Source organism: Podarcis liolepis, assembly GCF_965112155.1.
Source record: "Podarcis liolepis genome assembly, chromosome: 13".
Classification (NCBI taxonomy): domain Eukaryota; kingdom Metazoa; phylum Chordata; class Lepidosauria; order Squamata; family Lacertidae; genus Podarcis; species Podarcis liolepis.
In genome coordinates, this window is record NC_139573.1 from 13,365,924 (window position 1) to 13,393,324 (window position 27,401).

The window sequence follows — 27,401 nt, forward strand, 5'->3', positions numbered from 1 at the left end:
AAAAGAAATAATATGTTTTACTGTGTTAAAGTGGGTGGGGAACACAGCCATATGGGTGGGCTATAAATAACAAGATTATTACTATCATTAACATTATTATTAGTTCTACTTCCTTCCATTCCTGTCTCCACTTGAATACCTGGACCTTCTGCAAGGGGGACATAATCTTACAGACACTCATTAACAAGCATAGTTATCTTGCTGTATAACAGTACAGATGTCTAATCAGAAATAAGTGTTTTAAGATTTAATGGGCCTTATTCCCAGATAAGTGAGTTCATACTGGCAACGTAGGCTCTGGTTTATGGTAGAAACTAAGAGAAAGCAGTGGCTTTGTGCCCTTAAGAGCTGTATAAAAGGAGGTATAATTTAGAGGTTAAGCCTGGATTCTAGAAAGCTGAGGTCCGTTATGGGAATACACATACAACCTTAAGTCTCTCTGTCCTCTTTGATTCCACTTTCAATCTGATTAAGCTCTGGTTTTCTTGTATTCTCCATTCATCATGGTTAGGTCTAATCAATTTTATCTGCTCATTAAACATTGGCTGAAGGATGCCAACGGTCAGTGGAAAGTCCAACAATATACTTGCCAGAAATATAATACATATTTGTATTAAGAATATAGTGTTCTGATCCATCACTTGTGTTGGTGAAAATAAAACTTTTCAGTTGTGGCTTTGTCGTATGCTTCGCCCAGTGAACTGTGCATGGTTCTTTGCTGCCATCTTTTCCAAGCACCAGGGCAGAAATCATTCACACTTTCTTATCTAGTTCTCTGAATTTCACCAAGGAGACATGATTCAGACAACATCTTCCAGGGAGGGAACCCAATTCAATGGGGGATAAATTATTTCACAGTACATAGATAATCTATGGAACTCACTGGCAAACGAAAGAATGGTGGAGACAGTGCATTTGCTTTTGGATATGGCTTGAAGGTTTAATCTCACTGTAAACAAGTGGTACAGGGACAATAAAGTATTTCTATTTCCCACAGGAATCTGGTTGGTCAGTGTGAGTACAGGCTTCCTTATGAGATGGGCCATTGGCCTGACTCAAGAGGATCATCTTACATTTCTACGATCTTGAATATGGATAGGTTGACAATGAAATCTGACTGTGAGCAGTACAGAACAATAGACCATAAATGAATACTTAAATATTCCATGACCTGCAATAGAACAGTTTCACATTATGCTGAAAGCTGTGAGAATTAAGGCTAGATGCAGATTTGCTTACATGTATATTTTGACAAGAATTGCTCTGAGTCTTCTTCTCAGCACATGCTACAAGAGAATAATGTAAGTGGAAATGTATGATTGTTTTCCTCAAAGCAAATAAGTCAATTTTACAATGGAAATTTCAACTATGCGAATTTGGACTCTAGAAAAAATTGTAAAAGGGAACAGCTGAACTCATATTTCCAAATATTCTACTGTAAACACAGAGAAACCACAAAATACAGCAGATGACAGATTTCTCGTTTCTTTAATTTTTCTTCCTTATTAGCTGTTCCCTATTGTTCAGCTGAGGCCTCAAAATGATTATGTAACATTTGGGGAAGAAGATGCAACCCAGCAACCCACCACCGGAGGCTAAGATGGAGAAGATCTCCACAGCTACCATATATTTTCCCTTGGTGCTCAGGTAGGAAGGAATAAAGGACAGCCAAACACTGCAGAAGACCAACATGCTGAAAGTGATAAACCTGGCTTCGTTGAAACTGTCTGGTAACTTCCTGGCAAGGAAAGCCACAGCAAAACTTACAGTGGCCTGGCAGCTCATGTAGATGAGGACACAGTAAAACATGGCCACAGACCCTTCATTACATTCTAGTATCATTTGTTCTGTCATTGAATGCATGTCTACATCAGGGTATGGGGGAGAGGTTGCCAGCCACACAGTGCATATGCCTGCTTGAACTATGGAGCAGGAAAGGAGAATGGAGTGGCCTAGTCCTTTGCCCACCCATTTCCTCATCCTGGATTCTGGTTTTGTAGCCATGAAGGCCAAAACCACCATGAAGGTTTTTGCCAGGACACAAGAAACAGCAGTTGAGAAGATGATACCAAAAGCTGGTTGCCGGAGGAGGCACGTCACCTTCTCAGGTCGGCCAATGAAGAGCAAAGCACAAAGGAAGCAGAGCAGGAGAGAGATGAGCAGAGCGTAGGTGAGGTTTCGGTTGTTTGCAATGACAATGGGTGTGTCATGGTGCTTCATAAATATACCTAGTACCAGAACTGTGATCAGGGAAAGGAAAAGAGAGAAACAGGCTAAACTGATGCCCAAAGGTTCTTCATAAGACAAGAAGCTGATATTCTTGGGCAGACATGCATCCCGGTTTCTGCTTGGATAGTCTTTGTCTGGGCATTTATTACAGTCATTCATATCTGGGGGGAAATAAAGAAATTAGCTCATATCATGTCAACTTTCTGAAATGTTTACTTTCTGTCTGAGAAGAAAAGAGCTCTCTTTAAATCAAAACACATCTCTGGAACTGTCTGGTGCTCTGCAAAGTGCTATTACTGATTTTAATTGGTTCAGAGCTGTGTGGTGCCAAAGGCAGAGCCACTAACATATAAATGTTTATTCACACTATCCTTGATGCAGCCTGTGTAAGTCAGAAGGAGTAACAAGGCCCCCTCTAGATATGATTTGAACCACATACCATCCAATTATTCTCAATGCATAGTCATTGTCATTTGATTGGCATATTTAAACTACAGTGGTACCTCAGGTTAAGTACTTAATTCGTTCCTGAGGTCCGTTCTTAACCTGAAACTGTTCTTAATCTGAAGCACCACTTTAGCTAATGGGGCCTCCTGCTGCTGCCGCGCCACCAGAGCCCAATTTCTGTTCTTATCCTGAAGCAAAGTTCTTAATCTGAAGCACTATTTCTAGGTTAGCGGAGTGTGTAACCTGAAGCGTATGTAACCTGAGGTACCACTGAAAGGCAATGATCACAAAGAGGCAGGATAATGCATACAGTAGATTATCTAGTTTGAAACGTAAACTCAGCTATCCTTACAACACCTTTCAATTATTACTGCTGAGTCTGGATCTATTTAATCTATTTATTTCTCTTACCATCCTGGTTTGCAATCTTCCCCTCTGCACATGGGATGCAATCGTAGCAGCAAGGTGGCTGTCCCTCCTTTACTTTCTTGCTGGATCCTGGAAGACATCTCTCAGTACAGAAAGAAAGAGGCTGAGTCTATACCATAAATGAAAAAGCAGAAGGTAACTCTTTTTTAAACTTTAAGAAGATAACTCTTTTTTAAAGACTAATGTATCCATTCCTAATGCCCAGTCACTTGCTCTTTACACCTTTCTTCTCAGCTCTCTCCTTCACTCTCTCAATCTTCACCACTTCTCCTGCTTCCTCCTCTTCCACTTATGAACTTAGAAGACTAGCGGTCTCCAACTCAGAGTTAAACCAAAATCACAAGAGATATTGAGAGAAATTAAGCTATACCAAGTACAATATATGAAAATGATAAATCAGGACATTGAATGGAAAGTTAAACAGATGAGACAAAAGACCTTCAAATCAGCTAATAAATGTGGGAAGTTGTTAGCATGGCAGTTGAAGAAGAGACAAAAGTTAAACACGGTTACCAATCTTGAAGTGGATGGAAAGAATATACAGAACCCACAGGAGATTAGAAGTTGCTTCCAGAGATACTTTAAACAACTTTATACACAAGGGCCGCAGATTGAGTCAAAAATTGACAATTTTTTTGAAAATTAATGGATTACAAAAAATTTCTCAAGAAAATAAAGTATTATTGAATTACAAAATAACTGAACAAGAGGTGGAAGGCGCGATCCAGAATATGCAACTGGGCAAATCTCCAGGGCCAGACGGATTAACCTCCAAATATTACAGAACTTTGAAAGACTATTTAATCCAACCATTAAAGGAGGTTTGTAATGAAATTATGGAGGGGGAAAAGGCGCCGGAGACGTGGAAAGAAGCTTATATCACACTTATACCGAAAATTGAGTCTGAAAAGACACAACTTAAGAACTATCACCCCATATCCCTACTCAATGTGGATTACAAAATCTTTGCAGACATTTTGGCTAGAAGACTGAAAAAAGTTTTGGCAGAGGTGATACATAAAGACCAGGCTGGCTTTCTCCCTGGAAGACATCTATCGGACAATACGAGGAATATAATAAACATTTTAGAAAAGCTGCAGATGAACATTAACACAAAAGCAGTTTTGATTTTTTTAGATGCGGAGAAAGCCTTTGACAATATTTCTTGGAGTTTTATGAAGAAGAATCTTCAGGGGATGGGGGTGGGACAAAACTTTGAAAACGGTATAGGTGCGATATACTCTGAACAAAAAGCTAAATTGATAGTAAACAATATGGTTACAGAAGAGTTCAAAATAGAGAAAGGAACACGACAAGGTTGCCCAATTTCCCCATTACTTTTCATCTCGGTCCTGGAAGTTTTGCTAAATATGATCAGAAGGGACCACTCGATACAAGGTATTCAGGTCAGAGTTAAACAATATAAACTTAAAGCTTTTGCAGACGACCTTGTTATGACATTACAGGAGCCGATATTAAGCACTAAGAGGGCCTTGGAAGTAATCCAGGACTTTGGTCAAGTGGCAGGCTTTAAATTGAACAAACTGAAAACTAAGGTTTTGGAGAAAAATTTGACGCCAATAGAGAAAGAGAGGTTTCAGAAAGAGACAGACTTAACATTAGTAAAGAAGGTAAAATATTTGGGGGTAAATATGTCATCTAAGAATGTGAATCTATTCAAAGATAATTATGAGAAATGCTGGTCAGAGGTGAAAAAAGATCTAGAAATCTGGACAAATTTGAAGCTTTCCTTGCTGGGTCGAATTGCTGTTATTAAGATGAATGTATTGCCGAGAATGTTATTTTTATTCCAATCACTGCAAATTATTGATAAGATGGACTGTTTCAAGAAGTGGCAAAGAGATATATCTAGATTTGTCTGGCAGGGCAAAAAGCCCAGAATAAAATTTTAAATTCTTACTGATGTTAAAGACAGAGGGGGGTTTGCCCTGCCAGACTTAAAACTTTATTATGAGTCAGCAGCTTTTTGCTGGCTGAAGGAATGGCTACTTCTTGAGAATACAGATGTCTTGGATCTTGAAGGGTATAATAACATATTTGGGTGGCATGCATATCTATGGTATGGCAAGGTAAAAGCACATAAGGCATTTAAAAACCATATTGTCAGGAAAGCACTGTTTAATGTCTGGATAAGGTACAAAGACTTTCTGGAGAGTAAAACCCCAAGGTGGCTGTCACCTATGGAACCAAAAGCTTTGAAAAAACTCAATATGGAGGCTAAATGGCCAAAATATTGGGAAATTTTAGAACAGGAAGGTGACAAATTGAAACTGCAGAGCTATGACAAACTCAAAGAGAAGGTGTGAGACTGGCTACATTACTTTCAAATAAGAGAGGTTTACAACTTGGATAAAAAAATGGTTTTCAGGTGGAAAAATCAAAGCTAGAAACAGAACTGTTAGAACCCAATGCTAAGACACTTTCAAGAATGTATAATCTGCTGTTGAAATGGAATACTGAGGAAGAAACGGTAAAATCTGCAATGATAAAATGGGCACAAGATATAGGACACAATATTATGTTTGCTGACTGGGAGAAGTTGTGGACCACCGGGATTAAATTCACGGCATGTAATGCCCTAAGAGAAAATATTATGAAAATGATGTACAGGTGGTACATGACTCCAGTCAAGCTTGCAAAAATATATCATTTGCCCAATAACAAATGTTGGAAATGTAAAGAAACTGAAGGTACATTTTTTCACCTTTGGTGGACGTGCCCAAGGATTAAGGCTTTCTGGGAAATGATATATAACGAACTGAAAAAGGTATTTAAATATACTTTCCCGAAGAAACCAGAGGCCTTTCTCCTGGGCATAGTTAGCCAATTGGTGTTAAAAAAGGATAGAACTTTCTTTATGTATGCTACAGCAGCAGCAAGAATTTTTATTGCAAAGCATTAGAAGACACAAGACCTACCCACCTTGGAAGAATGGCAGATGCAACTAATAGACTATATGGAGATGGCGGAAATGACTGGCAGAATCCGAGACCAGGGAGAAGAGTCGGTGGAAGAAGATTGGAGGAAATTTAAAACTTATTTGCAGAAACATTGTAAAATTTTTGAATGTTGAGGACATTGAAATGAATTGCAGGGGTTCTAGCAACAAGGTAAAATGTAAGATTGGATTAATAATAGATAGACTAATAAGACATGAATTTGCTGAACCAATTTTTAAAAGGGATACGAAAATGGGAGATGTGAGGAACTCAGGAAAATAAGTTAACTAAAGAGGAGAAATCAAGAAAGAGGGAATTTTTGTCTTTTTTATTACGTGTGTTTTTTCTATTTCTTTTTTGTGTTTAATGTCTGTATCTTTGTATTTTATAACTTTGTATCTTTTTTGTTTTTTGTATTTTTCTAAACTTCTCTATTGATAAAACCTAATAAATTTATATATATATATATATATAGCGGTCTCCTGCACCTGCTGCTGTCGGTTCCCATTTTCTTGCTCTGGTATTATTATACCTCCCTTTCCCAACCAGCTCATTCCTCCACCTTTTAGCAAGAAAGGTGAAATCTTGGGGCTTATCTATTAATGCATCCTCTTTAACTCAGTTTAAAATCAGTATTTTGTAAATGTAAAGATATCCTAATTCTTATGTTTATATTAATATAGATTTCTATTTTTACTTAAAATTCACATTGCAGTCTTCCAGAGGAAAGGAAAACCCTTTAGTTACTCCAACTAACCACTTATGTGCACTCTCTGATGTAAGATTGCTTCAAGGTCAAACAGATCATCCACATCATAATTTCCTGGTCTTTCACCACGTACACCCTCTTGTGCAGGCAAAATAAATGCAGAGGCCCTGATTGGCTGGGAAAAAACCCTGCACTCCTATCTCCAGGCCTTTTCATAGAAAAACTGGTTTTTGACCTAGATCAAAGCACCCATATTCACACGAAGGCGCTCTGTGTTCTGTTTTGTATCATCCTTAATAAAATATTTCCCTTTACTCCTGTAGTGGCTTCTAGCAGCAAGCTTTTGGCTCTTAATCTAGTACTTGGATGCATTCGTCATGTTCTACATAGTAACTTGCAGTTTAAAAGACAGTGAGTAGACATGCAGGTGAATGATCATTGCTTATGCAAGATTGAATCTCTTTGGAATTATCTAACAATTCGGCCCTACCTCATTAAACCAACTGTGCCATGTTATGGCATCTTGATCAAGGATGAATGATTGGCCTGGAGGAGCCTGTGGATCTATCCTCCCAACTCTCACTCTGTGCAAACTTTGGTTGGAGAATATAATGCAGTTGACAATATCCAAGCTAGATGCCGCCTCTCCATTCTGGTTGATGAAGACCACATCTCCTGCAGTATTGTTAAATGAGATACTTCTCAGAAAGTGATGGAGCTAGATTGAATACAGAAGAGGCAATTGTTTGGAAAAGACTGCAGTTCTAATACAAGACTGAGGTATCTTTTTTCCTGTGGGCAGGACCTAGAGCAAGAGGTGGGTGGTGATACAATCAACTGTGAGTAGAGCCAGGTCCAATGATGGAGAGACCACCAATTTTCTCTCTCCCACATCCCTCTCTCTCCCTCTCCCCTTTTTTACAACCTTTCTTTATCTCGCCTGCCCCACACCAGTTTTCCTCTGTCCCTCTTCATCTCAGGAGACACCACAGTGGTGTGCAACCACCTGCTCTGAGGGAGGATTTGGTGTATATGGGATAGAGAAAATGCTGCGCATCTCTCTCGGCCATGACTACTGCTTCTTATCTGTGAATACAGTGGCATCTCAGTGACCTCCAAACTTCTGTCATACAAAACCTTTTTTTCTCTGAGAGGAATGAGCAACATTTTGGAAACCCATACTTTATCAGAGAATAACAGGTCTCTTCCAGTTGAGGATGTTCAGCCTATTACCTGCCAAAACTGTAGATTCAGATTCTTCCCTCTCCCTCCATACGCCATTCGTCTGTGCCTGAGTCTGGATGTGAACATGGCATGTAATGCATGGGCCATGGCGTATACAGCACTGTGGATGCTGTAACTGTGGCCTGTCATGCTCATTTCAAAAAATGATCCAGGAAGGCTCTCCAGCTTCTCTTCTCCAGTGCAAATATCCCCCTCCACCTTGTCTGAAGTCATATCTGGGAACACACATTCAAAGGCCTGTTGCCAGAAGTCCCTGATAAAACCGTCCCCATCTGTGCTGGAAGGGTTTCTGTGCACAACATACTGATAAAATCCTGGAGGGTTTCTAAAGTGAATTTCAAAGGATATAGCACCATTGAATACTCTTGAATCCCAGCTCCTTTGAAAGACAAATGAAGCAAACTCAATCTGGGCAGTTGTTATCCATACTTTGCTTTTTATATTGTTTATCATGTCATTCTGTTCTGATAGGTATGGAAGCCATCTAAAAGTTGCCATGGAATAAGATTCTCCATTTGCCACCATAACATTAGCTCTGCTGCTAAGAATTTTATGGTTTATAATTGCTCCCTGTTGTAGCATGCCATTAATTTCAGAAATAAAACTAAAATCAGGGATTCTTTCTAGGAATGCAAAACACACACCACTCTTGGTAAACATTGGGGAAATGGTTTGCACAAATCTTTCTCCGTTGTCATTGTCCATTGCAATGACTCCAATCCACGTCCACCTGAAATGCAGAAGCAAAGAGAGAATTCCCTCATACTGAAGGGCTTCTGAGGCTGCCATCTGGTAGAAGGGAAGACCTGGGCTTTTATCATTCATCACTGGAGCAGAGCCATAAATGAGCTAAAAAGTAAATAGAAGAATAGAAGAGGCAAAGTAGATTCTTTTCACAGTATTCATATTTACTATGTGTTGAACCCTTTTAGTCAAATATGCCCTTTGCCAACGTTTCACGGTTCGTTTGCCTCTCTCTCAGTTTTACAAAAGACACACATGCAGATGGGCTGAAACCTGGGATCCTCTCCCTTTCTCATTTTTAAACCTTTCACTTTTATGACTGGAGTAGGGCATTGTGTCTATTTTACTTTTAAAAAACCAAACATTTTTTGAGTCGTTGCAAAATTTGCCAAGGTCTTGTATAATGGATAAAACTGAATGGGGAACATACCATGCCCCAAGCAGCAGATTACGCAGACATTATCTGACTTTGTCAAAATCGCAAGTTGGATCAGATACATATTTCTTCTCTGGAGCTTCTTTCTTCTTCATGATGCATATAACCCACCCCACAGCAAAACTGTGCTGATTCTTCTCAGACTTTATTTATGAACATTTATTTCACTTGTAACTCAGCTGCTTTCTATTATTACTGTTCTTCGGCAGAACTGGATTGTATCTTCAATTTCCCATAACTTCTTTGTGTTTGGTGCAATAAAGAAGAAGAATTATGGTACTGGAACCTACCTGTCAGGTGTTTTAGCTATAAGCCATTTCCCCCCTCTTTCGCAGCAGCTTTTTTGAGATGCCTTGATCACTAATTTTGCTACAGGCACCCACCTGTCAGCTTTTATCCTGTAAGCAAGTTCCCCTTTACCCCAGTTATTCAATTCCACACTAAGCAGAAAGTACTGCATAACCAAAAAGCAGCTGGTGAGGGAGAAGCCCACTTCCCCATCACTGGCCTTTGGGATATCAGTGTTTTAGATGTGTGTGTAAGACGGGGAAGGGGGAGTGACATATTTTTTCTGGTTTTGCACATTTCCCCTTACTGATGTTTGTTTGTTTATATTATAATTATGTACAATCATTATCTCAAGGTGCTGTACATGGTTCTCCTTGTAATTTCATCTTCACCCAGAACTGATGATACACCCTGAACTGATGCTAAGGAACTTGCCTCTTCCTCTATGCAAGCTAATAGAGGTATTGTACATGGGTGCCTTACCTGTGGAATCTTAAAGATATCCAAAACAGTGGCCACATAAAAGGAGATTTCAGAATCCAGTCCCCCAATGACCCCTGCCAGATTATTTTCAACATCACTTATATAGTTAGGGACAAATTTCTTCACCATGGATAAAAGTTGCAGTGTGGCAAGATATGTGCTCCTTGCATTGTTATAGCTGTCATATAAGTGGAAGCCCAAGGTGATATTGGGTAAGATGTGAGGGTCTTCGTTGACCTCCTTGACTGCAAATGCCAAGGCCACGATGTGCTGGTAAATCTTAGGCACCACCCTAGAATGAGAGTTGCAAACGGTATCAGCAGGAACTTCAGCTGTCATTCGGCTATCATTCCTCCCCTCATTCTCATCATAGCTAAACATACCAAACTCCCTTATCTGTTCCTCATAAGACTTGACTTGGTTTCTAGACCATCTTTGTTGCCATCCTCTGCACATGTTCCAGTTTGCCAATATCCTTCTTAAATTGTAGTGATCAGAACTGGACACAGGACTCCAGGTGACCAAGGCAGAATAGAGAGGTACTATTATTTCCTTTCATCAGGACACTATACCTCTGTTGATGCAGATCCCTTGAACCTTTCCACATGTACTACTGGCAAACCAAGTGTTCCTCATCTCAGATTTATGCATTTCTCCCTATTGGAATTTTTGTGTCATTTTTGTCCCAGTTTTCCAATATTTTAAGGTGTATCTAGAGCAGGAGTTGCTAATGTGGGGCCCATGGGACGACTTCCCTTACATGTCTGAGGTCTTTTTCTGACACTTACAAAGTCTCTGGTCTCTCTAGTCTCTCCCTGCAGTGACTTCATTTTCATGAGTCAGTGATGGTCGTTGGAATTCACTAAATTCTATACTTGATAATAAGTACCTTTCAGTGCTGAAACAAAGCTTAGTCTAAGTTCAGAAAATGAAAGCATAAGGATATTCAGCTTCAGAACAGGTTTTTCAAAAATGCGTTCTTACTAACACTCTAGTTCAGATAAGGTCTATAAAAATTAGCTGATCAAATGGTTCTCCCAGACACATAAACATTCATACATTTCAATACACTTATATTTATTTTTCCTATTGAGAAACGGGAGCTTCTTCAGTATTCTCTTAATTCACAAGACATTCTTATGAATTTTTACATCAGCCTATGTCCCTCTGATTTGCAAAGTTGTTATTCCTAGGTAAATGGGCAGAAGTTTGCAGCCTTAGACATTATTTTGAGGCTGCAACTCTAGGTTTGATCATTCCACGGATGTAATAAATGAGGGGCTTAGTTCTTACACAAGCTCTTCAGGCAGCGCTGGTGGGGGTTCCTCAGTGAATGTTGCTGCAGACGAGATGAAGCCACCATGGAAAACAATGCCACCAATGATAAAATCCCCTGGCTGATGATACGTGTGAAGTGGATTGTGTGGACCTTGGAGCTTACATTTTGCTACGTGAGCCTGACATACATTATAAGAAATCAGTTCCAGCAGCAAGAACACTAAAACAAACATTCTCACTAAAAAACCAACTGTTTGTTCTACACAGAACCCATGATTTCTCAAGCAATATTATCATTAGCTTCTCCAGTTTAAAATTGTATCATTTGAATGGTAGTAACGTTTCCTGAGACGATGCAATCCGGGAGTATGTAAGAACAGACTTGTGGATCCCAGACCCTATTTAAATCATGCTGGTTAATTTGGGTATCTTTTATGTTACTTTTGCAAGTGGCCACTGAAAGTCCACAGGGTTTTTTGAGAAGCAGCAGATTTAATTATAGCCCTGTTAATAACCAAGCTGGAATATAGTTATTTATTCAATGCTTGTGAACCCCTGTGGAATTGCAGAAGAAAATGTGTTTGTGACAGATTCAGAACTGTTGTGTTTAATTCCCTTTCAATAGATAATAAGGGACCAGTGGTGTATTGGTGAATTTTGAAGTTTGAAGTTCATAATAGAAGACCTTGTAAAAAATGGAGACTTCAAAATGTATTATGGTGTTTTCAGCATCTTGGAATTTGGTTGAGTGGACCTGGATCCACATCAACCATGTGGCATGAGTATAATGGCTGCTCACCACTTTCCCACGGGGTGACAGTTTTGTAACCTCACTCTCAGCCTCCTTCCCTGATGGCCTAGGCACACACATTTGCTGGCCTTTGGAGGGGACTTATTCTTGGCCGTTGGATCTCAAAAGGGACGGGTCTTTCCAACCCAAAAGGCACCATAAATGGGCCACTCACTGGTGCCTCCTGGAGGGCAGTGCCTTGCTGGCTGTAGCCATTGGCTGCTGTCTCGTCTGGCCTGGCAGTGAGGCTTAAAAGGACGGTTGCAGGAGGCTCTCGCAGCAAGGCTGGGTGAAGAGTGACACCCTCCCACCCTCCCTTTTTATTTCCATTCACAATTCAGGTCAATTAATTTTCATGCTTGTAAAATGTATTTTCCTTTTCAGGTCATTATCTAAAATAGCTTTTCTCCCTAAGCGTCATTCCATTTAACCACTTTATTTTTCTTCTACCTGCTGACCTTACTATGGTTGCTTACGGTTGCCATATTCAGAGCTGGGAAGGAATTTGCCTGTAGACAAATTGGCCATAGGTTTTGCCTTCCTAGTAGCAAAACTTCAAAACTTTTGGTGGTTAAGTCATTGGGTGCTGTGGTGTTTGCCTCCCAGGATGGGTCAAGGAAAGGGTTAAAATGGGTGCGATGTGATTGGCCAGTGAGAATGCAAGGGGGAGTAAAAGATAGAGTGGGAGGTTTTGAAAGGCAGTTGAGGTTTGGGAGTTGTGAGTTGAGGTTTGTCAGTTGGGAGTTGAGGCTTGGGGGTTGGAGAAGGAAGAGGGTGGAATACGCAGTGGGCTGGTTGAGTTGTATTGTGAGGGAGTGAGAGGAATTGTTAGGGAGTTAGATAGATAGTTGGGAATAATTCAGTTTGAAGTTATAGGAACTAAGATTTAAGAAACTGACAAGAGCAAAATAAACCGACACCATACGCTTATTCCTGCACTTAAAAATAAACTTGATTATTTGTTTACGTTAACAACTGTCTGGACGGGGTGGTGGCAGCGGGGTGGTGGCAGCGAAGAAAGCAACCGCAGTGGCGGGACAGGGTCAATAGACCGTGAAACGTCCGGGGGCCCTGTGTGATCGCCACAGGTGCAATCCCAGTCTTCAAGCGCTGGGTGAAGTAGCGCCTCACCAAGGACCGAATGAGCGATGTATTCTGGGTACTCCATTAGCTCTACCTGCACCCAAAATTACCTTGAGTCCTGACTGGGTCACCCCAGGTTGAGGGTGATGGAACTGCGCAAAGGCCTCGTATTTGTGCAATTTTCTGCCCCCTTTACCCAAATGACTTCACCAGCCACTGGTGCCTAAAGCTCTGTACAGCCTGGGACCTAGAAACCTGATTGTCTAATGTTGTTTTAAACTGTTTTTAATAGGGTGAATGATGGGTGGTTAATAATTAAATATCCCTGCTGTAACAAACTGGCAACTGCAGGTACAGAGAACCTGTGGCTGTTTAGACAGAAAACTCTCCCTGGATATGGAGAGGCAATTGTTTTTGAATAAAGGGAACATGTTATTATAGCATAACACACACATCTATACTAAAAATGCAATCTGTGCACATCAATCAAAGTTTAATTTATATTTTTTGTCTTATTTCATGTATTAAAAAAGGAGATGATGTGTCCCCTTCCTCCACTCCCAACTGAGAACAGGAATTGAATCCTGATGGGTGCTGCTTGCATAGGATCACCCTGAAACCAGCTGAATCAAATTCTCCCCCAAACCAGCTGCTAAGCAGAAGTTTCTGCAGGGAACATGGTGGTGAAATAGACTGTTACAGCCTTTCCACCCACCGCTCAAACCCAGAAAATTCCAGATCACTCTGCGTATCCCACCCCATAATGGGACAATCTGTGCCTGTCTTTCCTGAACTTGGCCCAAGCAAAGTCTATTCTTCCAAAGTGTGCAATATAAAGAATTACTTTCTTTTCAGCTTCATTGAATGAGCCTGGGTTATACAATCAGGAGAGGGAAAAATCTCTCCTTATTCACTTCTCCTTATTGACTTTTTCCACCATGTATAAATGCATTGAAACAGTGAATTGAATAACTGACCGTTCTGAGACAGCCAAAATCAGCTGCTAGAGGTGGCTACGTCATGCTGTCTAATGGTGGGTATGGCCCTGAGTGGAAACCTGCCCAGAAAGCCTTGTTGAAAGGCTTCTGATTGCAGCCTTTACCTCCTTCTTCTTCAAAGCATAAATGGCTGGGTTTTGCAAGGGGGGTGACACAGATATGGAAGACAGAAAACACTTTATCGATCATGAACTGGGCTGATGGAGGCAGGTAATTAAACAAACAGAGCCTAAATACATGGTGACCACAATGAGATGAGAGGTGCATGTGGAGGCAGCCTTGGTGGTCCCTTCAGAGGGACCCTGGGAGCAGATTGTTTAGAGAATGAATCCATATGAGATGAACAGGCCAATAAAAGAAACTAGTGACAAAATTCCACTGTTGGTGACCATCATGACCTCCAAGGGATTTGTGTCAATGCAAGCCAACTTGATGACTCTGGAGAGGTTGAGTTGGTGCCCCATGCCCTCCTGTATGACACCTTTTATAGTGGCTTATGTAAACTCTCTCCTAATTCTGTCAGCGTATGTCAGCTGGTACCGTAGGGAGAAAGAGGATTCTTGAAATCTCTCAGACCCCACAGTTCATCCACACCCAGGTGAGGGGGTCAAGATTCACAAAGTTGCTGAGTCTGACTTTCCTGCTTTTTGGTGAATTTTAATTGTGTCCAAATACATTCAGTGATGCTGATGTCTCTGGCTTCATCTGCGAGCTTATGCATTTTATTTTTTAAGTATGTATTCTGCTTCACTTCTGCTAGGGCAGGGGTTGGGGATGTGTGGCACTCCAGATGTTGATGGATTCCAAAACCCACCAACCTCAGTCAGTATGGAAAATGGTCAGCAATGATGGGGGCTGTAGTCTAGCAATATCTGGAAAGCTATAGGCTTCCCATCCCTGCACTAGGGGGATTGAGAGCAGATAACAAGAAAAGAAATAATATGTTTTACTGTGTTAAAGTGGGTGGGGAACACAGCCATATGGGTGGGCTATAAATAACAAAATTATTACTATCATTATCATTATTATTAGTTCTACTTCCTTCCATTCCTGTCTCCACTTGAATACCTGGACCTTCTGCAAGGGGGACATAATCTTACAGACACTCATTAACAAGCATAGTTATCTTGCTGTATAACAGTACAGATGTCTATGCAGAAATAAGTGTTTTAAGATTTAATGGGCCTTACGCCCAGAGAAGTGAGTTCATACTGGCAACGTAGGCTCTGGTTTATGGTTGAAACTATGAGAAAGCAGTGGCTTTGTGCCCATTAAGAGCTGTATAACAGGAATAAATTTGGAGGTGTTAAGCCTGGATTCTAGAAAGCTGAGGTCCATTATGGGAATACACATACAACCTGAAGTCTCTCTGTCCTCTTTGATTCCACTTTCAATCTGATTAAGCTCTGGTTTACTTGTATTCTCCATTCATCATGGTTAGGTCTAATCAATTTTATCTGCTCATCAAACATTGGCTGAAGGATGCCAACAGTCAGTGGAAAGTCCAACAATATACTTGCCACAAATATAATACTGTGGTACCTTTGCTTAAGAACGTAATTTGTTCTGGAGGTCCGTTCTTAACCTGAAACTTTTCTTAACGTGAGGTACCACTTTAGCTAATGGATCCTCCTGCTGCCACCATGCTGCCGCACGATTTCTGTTCTAATCCTGAAGCAAAGTTCTTGACCCGAGGTACTATGTCTGGGTTAGTGGAGCCTGTAAACTGAAGCCTCTGTAACCCTGTATGTATTTGTAACCACTGTATGTATTTGTATTAAGAATACAGTGCTCTGATCCATCACTTTTCAGTTCTGGCTTTGTTGAGTGCTATGAACTGTGCATGGTTCTTTCTTGCCATCTTTTCCAAGCACCAGGGCAGAAATCATTCACACTTTCTTATCTAGTTCTCTGAATTTCACCAAGGAGACCTGATTCAGACAAGATCTTGGGGGTAGGGAACCCAATTCAATGGGGGGTAAATTATTTTACAGTACATAGATAATCTATAGAACTCACTGCCATAGGAAACAATGGTGGAGACAGTGCATTTGCTTTTGGATGCAGTGGTACAGTGACAATAAAGTATTTCTATTTCCCACAGGAATCTCGTTGGTCAGTGTGAGTACAGGCTGCTGTCCGAGATGGGCCATTGGCCTGATTCAAGAGGATCATCTTATATCTCTACAATCTTGAGTATGGATAGGTTGAGGATGAAATCTGACTGTGAGCAGTACAGAACAAGAGAAAATAAATGAATACTCGAATATTCCATGGCCTGCAATAGTACAGTTTCACAGATCCCATTATGCTGAAAGATGTGAGACAAGTTTTATCTTTGAGAATTAAGTCTAGATACAGATTTGCTTACATGTATATTTTGACAGGGACGCGGGCGGCGCTGTGGGTTAAACCACAGAGCCTAGGGCTTGCCAATCAGAAGGTCAGTGGTTCAAATCCCTGCAATGGGGTGAGCTCCCGTTGCCCGGTCCCTGTTCCTGCCAGCCTGGCAGTTCAAAAGCAGGAAGTGCAAGTAGATAAATAGGTACCACTTCAGTGGGAAGGTAAACGGTGTTTTCGTGTGCTGCTCTGGTGTGCCAGAAGCGGCTTAGTCATGCAAGGCACATGATCCGGAAGCTGTGCGCCTGCTCCCTCGGCCAATAAAGTGAGATGAGCACCTCAACCCCAAAGTCGTCCATGACTGGACCTAATAGTCAGGGGTTCCTTTATCTTATATTTTGACAAGAATTGCTCTGAGTCTTCTTGTCAGCACATGCTAGAAGAGAATAATGTATGTGTAAATGTTTGGGTGTTTTCCTCAAAGCAAATAAGTCAATTTTACAAATGAATTTTCAACTATGCGAATTTGGATTCTAGAAAAAAATTATATAAGGCAGCAGCTAAACTTATATTTCCAAATATTCCACTGTAAACACAGAGAAAAACATAACATACAGCAGGTGACATTTTCTCATTTCTTTCTCATTTCTGCCTTATTAGCTGTTCTCTATTGAACTATGGAAATTTGGAGTACATAAAAAATTATATAAGGCAGCAATTGAACATATATTTCCAAATATTCTGCTGTACACACAGAGAAAAGCACAAAAGGGCAAAGGGCAGGTTTATTATTTCTTCAAATTTTCTTCCTTATTAGCTGTTCCCTATTGTTGAGCTCAGGCCTCAGAATGACAATGTAACATTTGGGGAAGAAGATGCAACCCAGCAACCCACCACCAGAGGCTAAGATGGAGAAGATCTCCACAGCTACCATGTATTTTCCCTTGGTGCTCAGGTAGGAAGGAATAAAGGACAGCCAAACACTGCAGAAGACCAACATGCTGAAAGTGATAAACTTGGCTTCGTTGAAACTGTCTGGTAACTTCCTGGCAAGGAAAGCCACAGCAAAACTTACAGTGGCCAGGCAGCTCATGTAGATGAGGACACAGTAAAACATGGCCACAGACCCCTCATTACATTCTAGTATGATTTCTTCTGTCATTGAGTGCATGTCCACATCTGGGTATGGGGGTGAGTTTGCCAGCCACACAGTGCATATGCCTGCTTGAACAATGGAACAGGAAAGGAGAATGGAGTGGCCTAGTCCTTTCCCCACCCATTTCCTCATCCTGGATTCTGGTTTTGTAGCCATGAAGGCCAAAACCACCATGAAGGTTTTTGCCAGGACACAAGAAACAGCAGTTGAGAAGATGATACCAAAAGCTGTTTGTCGGAGGAGGCACGTCACCTTCTCAGGTCGGCCAATGAAGAGCAAAGCACAAAGGAAGCAGAGCAGGAGAGAGATGAGGAGAGTGTAGGTGAGGTTTCGGTTGTTTGCAATGACAATGGGTGTGTCGTGGTGTTTTATAAATGTACCTAGTACCAGAGCTGTGATCAAGGAAAGGGAAAGAGAGAAACAGGCTAAACTGATGCCCAAAGGTTCTTCATAAGACAAGAAGCTTATATCCTTGGGTAGACATACATCTCTGTTCTTGCTTGGATAGTCTTTGTCTGGGCATTTATTACAGTCATTCATATCTGGGGGGAAACAAATATATTAGGTCATATATTTTAGCTTGCTGAAATGTTTACTTTCTGTCTGAGAAGAATAGAGCTCTGTTTAAATCAAAGCACATGTTTAGTACTGCCTGATGCTCTGTAATGTGGTATTGTTGCAATCTAAGCTTTGTCTATCTCATGGATATGTCAATATACCACATGAGACCGTGAGGGGAAAAGTAGTCCAAAGTGTTTCATTTTGCGCAGAAGGTTCAGCTGGGAATAACTCCCTAAAATGTCATACAAAGAGACGTCCGGGTTGGCGCCTCTGGCAATGGCGGACTTCCTCCGATTGGGAGGAATCCACTCCGTGGAAATCAGGGTCTGAACCGCCACGGCGAGGCATAGACCCATCAGAAACCACAGGCGGGAGAAGCCTGTGGACGTGGGATTCGGCTGGCACCTTTGCGCCGCCTCTACTCGTGGGGAGACCCGATTTCGGGGCTCCGGAGCAATGTGGGGTGAGTGGCGCGGTGCCTTGAATCGACTGCTTCTTTCACGGAGTGAAGCCGCATTGCTGTTGCCGGAGAGCGCTGACTTTTTCCTGTGGACAATTGGAGCTCAAATAACTGTCCGTGAGTAGAACGGAAAATTGGAATAAGAAATTTCTTTTAATTTGGCACTGAAGCGGGAAGGTCTAAACAGGAAGTCTGCCTTCCGCTTTTTGTAAATAGATTGAAGCAAAGACACGGCAAGCTAGAGCTTAGAAAATCATTTGTAAAGGATCAATTTTCATCATTTAAAATTACTGAACCCCCCTTGGAAGCAGGAGAAGAGGGGGGAACTTTTTCTGGACTGATTAAACTTGCAGAAGACAAGCAAAGAAAAGCAATTCTCCACCGTCCTGAACCTGGGAGCGGGGTGTCAGGACAGACGTCTTCGGGAAGTTCATTGACTATAGACAAACGTCTTTGACAGATAGTTAAAAAAAGAGAAACATATTGATTCCATTGTTCCCCTTTGCACCTAAAAGGAAAAAAATATTGACTAAATATCTGAAAAAGGAAACTTTGTTGTTAGATTTGCTTTAAAAAAAAAAAGAAATAGAGAGAGAGATGGATACAAATAGAACCTTTTTTCCCTAGAGGGAGCTTGTGAAACTGTTATTAAATTTGAACTGGGAAGCTTTGCAGCTGCAATAGATTAAGATCGTGGGAATAGACTCTGACGTTCAACAACAATGTACTCGGAGGCTCTGGTGTTGGCCTTTTGTAAGACAAGTGCTTTATTGGAACAGTTACATGAGAAGATGGATTTGATGACTGTTGGGATCGGAAAGTTTGGACAGGCAGTGGGCACTTATATAGAACCCACTCAGGAATTAACTCAGGAGTGTGCTTTGACAGATCAGATGAGGGAGGAGGTTGTTGCTGGACCTAGTGAGGCAGAGATGGAGGGAACTGTGGCCCAACAGGAACATGAGTTGTTGGACTTGACGAATGAACCTGGAGAAAGCCAGATTTGGAGAGACAGAGTTCTGTTTGGTTTGGAGATGGTGGGCTGGATAGACCCCCCTATGCAGGGATCTTTTGACCTTTCAAGTCTGGCTTTGGGCCGGGAGGCGTTCGGAGTTGTGCGGGCCCTTAACTTTGGAGGGACTTTGAAACATGCTTTTAAATACCACATGGAGTTCAGTGTTGACTTTGGAAAAGGGGCTGATCTGTCGAGAAGGGACAAAAACATTGTCAAGCTGGAGTCTCCCCGAGTGAAAGGAACAGAAGACAAAGTAAAGTACAGGTATAAATATGAAGAAGATCTGTGGATGGGACATGGAAGAGATCCAAGGGCCTCGGATATAAGGTTACCAGGTTCTACTAATCAAGTACAAGTTTATTAAATTTGTGAGGTCCATGCCTTTACACAAAATACCGTAAAACATTATTAAAGGATAAACAATAAAATTATAAAAATAAGCTAAAATTTATGCCATGCTGTCCCAGCAAGGAAACTACCCAATAAACCCCACCATTCAGGGAAGAAGATATAGCAACAGGTTAGGAGAGCAATGGAAGGGACCTCACCGTTTCATCCAGGAACCATACCCTAGTTTTCATAGCCTTCACCACAAAGACCGCTACCACGTGAGAAATCCGTGGATCAGCGTCCACCAGTAAAAACTTTACTTGGTCCTCAGAGTTGACTATTGATTTGGGAATAGTTTGTAACATCGCATCCCTGAAAGCCGAATAGATGGGACAATACAACATGTAATGTATGAGATCCTCTTTGGTTCTCATATAACAAGGACATATACGCTGCTCTACTGGGATTTTTGCATATCTGCCTGACAGATAGGCCGTAGGAATGGTTTGAAAACGGGCCATAGTAAAGGCTCTCCGAAGAGTGGGATTGATGATATTTGCCAAATAATTGGCGCAGATTTTGACTGCTTTCAGTCGGGGAAACCAGTGGGAGGACCCTAGAATCTGTATTTTTGTGATATCTAACAAAGCGTCTCTCTCCAGGATCCATTTCCGGACTTTGTCCGGGCTCCACAGTTTAAGGATATTAAACTCCGGTAGGGTGTATCTAACCAGGATCTCAGATAAGTTTTGATGCCAAGTGGTGTTCTTTTGAAAAGATACAAAGGCTTGTTTGGCCAATAAGGTGTTTGAAGTGTTTGCAAGATTGATGTAAAATCGTAGGAATCTTAAGTGGGCCCTGGCAGATACAGAGGGTAATCCAACCTCCACCCTCAAGAAAGCTGCTGGGGTTCCTTGAGGAAGGCCTAGAATCCTCTTGAGATAATAATTTTTGCAAAATTTCAAGCCATTCCAACAGCCTCTGGTTCCACCCCCAGAGTTCTATCCCATATAACATCTGGGGGATAGCTTTCCCAACAAAAGCTCTTAATGCCGGGATCACCAGTTGTCCCCCCCTGGAATGGAAGAAACTAAGCAAAGCACCAATTGTTCTTCGTGTTAAAATGGTTACAGCCTTAAAGTGGGCTAGCCAACTAGATGTAGCCTGGAATGTAACACCCAGATATTTAAAAAAAGGACACTGTTCAATCACATGTCCATCTAAAAACCATCTAGAGATGTGGCGAGCTCTAGTGAACACCACAATTTTTGTTTTGTCATAGTTTATCTTTAGTGAGTTATGGGAACAGTAGGCTGCGATCCCCTCCAGCATGCTGCGTAAGCCTCTTCGGGTGAGTGTCATTAAAGCCATGTCATCGGCATATAGCAATATATTCAGGCGTTTACCTTCAAGGGCTGGAGCCGATGACTTGTACTTTGCCAGGTTACCAGGTTGATGGACTAGATGGATCGGATAGAAAGGACTGACAAAACCCGAGACCAGGAGAAAGAGACATTGGATGGAGATTGGAAGAAAGTTTTAAACAATTTATTTAGGGAAATCTTGTAAAAGTAAAGAGTATTAGAAAAATGTTGGAATGAAATTATTTGGCCTTAGCAGAAATGTTAAAAAGAATTATGTAAGAATATGTCATGGTTAAGAGAATTTGGTATAAATAAGACTTAAATTTTAAGTTTTAGGGCCTTTTATGGTAAGATAAGGTTAAAATAGATTAAGGTAATTTAATGACAGAATATTTAGGAAAGATGGAAAGGATTTGCTGAGATAATTAACAACTAGAATACAAAAAGGGAGGTGTGAGGAGGTCGATGAAACAAGGTAATGACAGTTAATGATTTGGGAATATTGGATTTGTTTTTAATTTTTTGTCTATTTTTGCTTTTTGATTTTGATGTATTATGTGTTTTCCCCCCTCTCTTTTTGACCTTGTTTTTTTATTAATTTGTATTGTTTAAATGTTATTTGTTTTTTCCTTCCTTTTTTTCTTTGTTTCTTTGTAATCTTAAAATTTTCAATAAATATTATTTAAAAAATAAAAATAAAAATAAATGTCATACAAAGAGTTTCAAACAGTTTTATACATTTGGCACAATTTCCACACATTCCATTAAGTTTAAATTTCCTATCCAATTGAAATGCTTTTTCCCCCTCACCCTATTTCTCTTAAGGAACTCTTAAGGAACTTTGTTGTCTCCTTATGATTGGTCCAAATTACAGTTTAAACAATTGAGCTTCCTCGTGCTCTGCTAAACTTTTATTGCAGGATTAGAGGATCCTTATTGCAGGATTTAGTATTGTCCAGTGGTACCTTGGGTTACATACGCTTCAGGTTACATACACTTCAGGTTACAGACACCGCTAACCCAGAAATAGTGCTTCAGGTTAAGAAATTTGCTTCAGGATGAGAACAAATATGTTCCTGTGGCGTGGCAGCAGCAGGAGACCCTATTAGCTAAAGTGGTGCTTCAGGTTAAGAACTGACCTCCAGAACGAATTAAGTACTTAACCCGAGGTACCACTGTATTTCACTCTAGTTACCGAGAATAGTCTGACCACAGTCTGAGCATGCTCCGTATGTCAAAACCTTATATGGTTCTCTGTACAGGGCTATGTGGTCCTGTGAGTGCCACAGCCAGGGCCGTTGCCATCTGAATGTTTATTCACACTAGCCTGGGTGCAGCCTGTGTAAGTCGGAAGGAGTGGCAAGGCCCCCTCTAGATATGCTCAGGACACAAGGTAGAAACGTGCTAAGAAGCATGCTTGGCAAATCACATCATGGTAAACTCTCATCAGGAAACCAATGTCCCCACTGTGGAAGGACGTGTGGATCCAGAATTGGCCTCCACAGTCACTTACAGATTCATTGTTAAAACCGTGTTTAGGGAAGACAATCTTACTCGGCTATGAGTGATAGAAGAAGAAGAAAAAGAAGAAGAAGAAGAAGAAGAAGAAGAAGAAGAAGAAGAAGAAGAAGAAGAAGAAGAAGAAGAAGAAGAAGAAATGTTTTGAACCACATACCATCCAACTACTCTCAGTGCATGGTCATTTCCATTTTTTTTGGCATATTTAGACTACCTTGAAGGCAATGATCACAAAGAGGCAGGATCACACACGCACGCACAAACACGCGTGCGCATGCACACACACACACTATTTTGAAACGTAAAATCAGCTGTCCTTACAACACCTTTCAATTATTACTGCTGAGTCTGGATCTATTTAATCCATTTATTTCTCCTACCATGCTGGTTTGCAATCTTCCCCTCTGCACATGGGATGCAATCGTAGCAGCAAGGTGGCTGTCCCTCCTTCACTTTCTTGCTGGATCCTGGAAGACATCTCTCAGTACAGAGAGAAAGAGGCCGAGTCTATTACGTAAATGAAAGAGCAGAAGGATCAGCAAGAGAACAATGAGTTTGGAAATCTTCATGTTCCTGGGCCCCTCTCTATGTTACTAAACTGAGTCAGCATTTCAGCAATATGTAGAATGGCTATTTTTTTTTTAGTAGTAGAAATGTTTGAAGTACAGTGGTACCTCGCAAGACGAATGCCTCGCAAGACGAAAAACGCGCAAGACGGAAGAGTTTTCCGTTTTTTGAGTCGTTCCGCAAGACGAATTTCCCTATGGGCTTGCTTTGCAAGACGTAACGTCTTGCGAGTTCTTGCGAGTTTGTTTCCTTTTTCTTAAAACCGCTAAGCCGCTAAGCCGTTAATAGCCGCTAAGCCGCTAAGCGATTAATAATAATAATAATAATAATAATAATAATAATAATATATTTATTGTCATTGCCCCCTTCGGGGACAACGAAATTACTTGGCTGCTCCATAAAAACACTAATTAAACAATACAGTATAATACAGCAAGGGAGATTAGATGACTTTCAAAGTCCGGGCTTCCCATTCAGGGCCGAGATCGCTCTGGAGAAGAAGCTGTTCTTAAGACGGCTCGTTCTTGTCTTCATTGACCTGTATCTCCATCCCGACGGCAAGAGCTCAAAGAGACAGTGACCAGGATGCGATGGATCTTTTACTATGTCCAGTGCCTTCCTATGGCACCTTGTGGCATAAATCTGTTCTAAGGTGGAGAGTGGGCAGCCAACAATGCTCTCTGCTGCACAACCCCATCCTGTCCTGGGTAGTACAGCTTCCGTACCACACACATAAGCCATAAGTCAGCACACTCTCAATGGCACAGTGATAGAAGGCAAGCAGCAGTTTCTGCAGAAGTTGGTTTTTCCTTAGTATTCTCAAAAAGTACAGTCTCTGCTGCGCCTTCTTCACAAGCCCCCTTGTGTTGACACTCCAGGACAGATCCTCTTGTAATTCAATGCCCAAAAATCTGAACATTGTTACCCTCTCCACACAGACCCCATCAATCAAAAGTGGCTGGACGTTGCTCTTCTGTCTCCTGAAGTCCACCACAAGCTCCTTTGTCTTCCTTGTATTAATAGCCGCTAATCCGCTAAGCCGCTAAGCCGCTAATAGCTGCTAAACTGCTAATAGCCATGCTTCGCAGGACGAAAAAACGCAAGATGAAGAGACTCGCGGAACGGATTAATTTCGTCTTGCGAGGCACCACTGTAATTTGATACCCCTCTATTGTTCTTGTATGTGTAGGTATTGTTCCCCACCTGTTAGCCAGAAAGGTGAAATCTTTGGGCTTATCTATCCTCTTTTCTTCAGTTAAAAATCAGTATTTTATAATTGTTAAGAAATATTTAGAAAATATTAATAATATAATATAAAATATTTATAAATATAATAAAATAAAATATTTGCCTTTATTCCGTTAGTGACTTCTAGCAGTAAGCTTTTGGCTCTTAATATGGTACTTGGATGAAGAGGAGGAGGAGGAGGAGGAGGAGGAGGAGGAGGAGGAGGAGGAGGAGGAGGAGTTTTAATTTGATATCCCACTTTATCACTACCCTAAGGAGTCACAAAGCGCATAACAATCTCCTTTCCCTTCCTCCCCCACAACAAACACTCTGTGAGGTGAGTGAGGCTGAGAGACTTCAGAGAAGTGTGACTAGCCCAAGGTCACCCAGGAACTTTATGTGAAAGAGCAGGGATGCAAACCAGGTTCACCAGATTACGAGTCTACCACTCTTAACCACTACACCACACTGGCTCTCTGTATGCATTGGTTATGTTCTACACAGGAACATGCAGTTTCAAAGACAGTGAGTAGACATGCAGGTGTATGATCATTGCTTAGGTAATATTGAATTTCTTTGGAATTATCTAATAATGTGGTCCTACCTGATTAAACCAACTGTGCCATGTTATGGCATCTTCATCAAGGATGAATGATTGGTCTCCAGAAGTTTGCGGATCTATCCTCCCAACGCTCACTCTGTGCAAACTTTGGTTGGGGAATATAATCCAACTGACAATATCTAAGCTAGATACCACCTCTCCATTCCGGTTGATGAAGACCACATCTCCGGCCGTATTATTAAATGAGATACTTCTCAGAAAGTGATGGAGCTAGATAGAAAAGAGAAAAGGCAATTGTTTGGAAAAGGCAGGGTGGAGCATTTTCCCCCCTCTTCCTGTAGGAAAAACCTACAGCAATTGGTGGGGGTGATTCAGTCAAGTGTTAGTGGATTCAGGTCCAAGCATGGAGAGACCATCAATTTTCTCACTTCCACATTCCTCTCTCTCCCTCTCCCCTTTTTTACAACCTTTCTTTATCTACCCTCCCCACACCTCTTTTCCTCCGTCCCTCTTCATCTCTGGAGACACCACAGTGGTGTGCAACCACCTGCTCTGAGGGAGGATTTTGTGTATATGGGATAGAGAGAATGCTGAACATCTCTCTCGACCATTACTGACACTTCATACCTGTGAATGCAGTAACATATCAGTGGTCTGCAACTTCTTTCATAAAAGCGCTTTTTCATGTCTGAGATGAATGAGCAAGATGACAACACTTTGGAAACCCATACCTTGTGGGAAAATAACAGGCTTCTTCAAGTTGAGGATGTTTAGCCTATTACCTGCCAAAACTGTGGATTCGGATTCTTCCCTCTCCCTCTGTATGCCATTCCTCTGTGCCTGAGTCTGGATGTGGACATGACATGTAAAGCATGGGCCATGGCATATACAGCATTGTGGATACTGTAACTGTGGCCTGTCATGCTCATTTCAAAAAATGATCCAGGAAGGTTCTCCAGCTTCTCTTCTCCAGTGCAAATATTCCCCTCCACCTTGTCTGAAGTGAAATCTGGGAATACACATCCAAAGGCCTGTTGCCAGAAGTCCCTGATAAAACCGTCCCCATCTGTGCTGGAAGGGTTTCTGTGAACAACATACTGATGAAATCCTGGTGGGTTTCTGAAGTGAATTTCAAAGGATATAGCACCATTGAATACTCCTGAATCCCAATTCCTTTGAAAGACAAATGAAGTGAACTCAACCTGGGCTGTTATTATCCATACTTTACTTTTTATATTGTATGTCATGTCATCATGTTCCGATAGGTATGGAAGATATCTCAAAGTTGCCATGGAATAAGATTCTCCATAGGCAACTATTACATTAACTGTGCTGCTAAAAATTTTATGGATTATACTTGTCCCCTGTTGTTGCATGCCATCTATTTCAGAAATAAAACTTAAAGTGGGGAATTTTTCCAGGAATGCAAAGCAGACACCACTCTTGGTAAATATTGGGGAAATGGTTTGCACAAATCTTTCTCCGTTGTCATTGTCCGTTGCAACGACTCCAATCCACGTCCACCTGAAATGCAGAAGCAAAGAGAGAATTCCCTCATACTGAAGGGCTTCTGAGGCTGCCATCTGGTAGAAGGGAAGACCTGGGCTTTTATCATTCATCAGTGGAGCAGAGCCATAAATGAGCTAAAAAGTAAATGGAAGAATAGAAGAGACAAAGTAGATTCCTTTCGCAGTATTCATATAAATTATGTTAGTCAAATATGCCCTTTGCTAATGTTTCAGGGTTTGTTTGCCTCTCTCTCAGTTTTACAAAAGACACATATGCAGATGAGCTGAAAACTGGGATCATCTCCCTTTTCTCATTTTTAAACCTTTGATTTTATGACTGGAAAGGAAACTGTGTCTGTTTTTTATTATTTTTATGAATCTTTTTAACACATTGCTGTCTGGAGCAGGGCATTGTGTCTACTTCACTTAAAAACAAACTTTTTTATGTCATTGCAAAATTTGGCAGGGTCTTGTACAATGGATAAAACTGGATGGGGGAACATACCATGCCCCAAACAGCAGATTTCCTGGACATTATCTGGCTTTGTCAGAATTGCAGCTTGGGTTATATGCACATTTCTTCTCTGGAGCTTCGTCTTTCTTCTTCATGATGCACATGCCCCATCACACAGCAAAACTGTCCTGATTCTTCTCAGACTTTATTTATGAGCATT

General features: G+C 41.2%; 2 protein-coding genes across 2 annotated transcripts; both read right to left on the minus strand.

Moving 5' to 3' along the window:
• Positions 1–711: 711 nt before the first annotated feature.
• On the minus strand, positions 712–14,805 carry LOC310691469 (vomeronasal type-2 receptor 26-like). The gene is made up of 6 exons (XM_083471285.1): positions 12,048–14,805; positions 9,971–10,262; positions 8,008–8,868; positions 7,265–7,492; positions 3,088–3,214; positions 712–2,390 (listed from the first exon to the last, which is right to left on the minus strand). The coding sequence occupies exons 2-6, from the start codon at positions 10,097–10,099 to the stop codon at positions 1,489–1,491; spliced, it is 2,247 nt and encodes a 748-aa protein (XP_083327411.1). The 5' UTR covers positions 10,100–10,262; positions 12,048–14,805; the 3' UTR covers positions 712–1,488.
• Positions 14,806–17,239: 2,434 nt separating this feature from the next.
• Positions 17,240–26,856, minus strand: LOC310691394 (vomeronasal type-2 receptor 26-like). Its single transcript, XM_083471170.1, has 4 exons — positions 26,002–26,856; positions 25,262–25,489; positions 23,244–23,370; positions 17,240–18,157 (listed from the first exon to the last, which is right to left on the minus strand). Exons 1-4 carry the CDS (start codon positions 26,836–26,838, stop codon positions 17,256–17,258), a joined length of 2,094 nt encoding a protein of 697 aa, XP_083327296.1. The 5' UTR covers positions 26,839–26,856; the 3' UTR covers positions 17,240–17,255.
• Between the last annotated feature and the right edge of the window lie 545 nt (positions 26,857–27,401).

What these genes read in the sequence shown, in the direction of transcription:
- LOC310691469 (XM_083471285.1), bottom strand. Translation starts at nt 10,099, where the DNA reads ATGGTGAAGAAATTTGTCCCTAACTATATAAGTGATGTTGAAAATAAT. An exon ending in ATATCTTTAAGATTCCACAG is followed by an intron (nt 8,869 to 9,970) that starts GTAAGGCACCCA and finishes TTTACTTTTTAG; the next exon opens with CTCATTTATGGCTCTGCTCC. An exon ending in GGCACAGTTGGTTTAATGAG is followed by an intron (nt 3,215 to 7,264) that starts GTAGGGCCGAAT and finishes TTTATGGTATAG; the next exon opens with ACTCAGCCTCTTTCTTTCTG.
- LOC310691394 (XM_083471170.1), bottom strand. Translation starts at nt 26,838, where the DNA reads ATGAATGATAAAAGCCCAGGTCTTCCCTTCTACCAGATGGCAGCCTCA. An exon ending in CGAATCCACAGTTTTGGCAG is followed by an intron (nt 25,490 to 26,001) that starts GTAATAGGCTAA and finishes TTTTCTATCTAG; the next exon opens with CTCCATCACTTTCTGAGAAG. An exon ending in GGCACAGTTGGTTTAATCAG is followed by an intron (nt 23,371 to 25,261) that starts GTAGGACCACAT and finishes TTTACGTAATAG; the next exon opens with ACTCGGCCTCTTTCTCTCTG.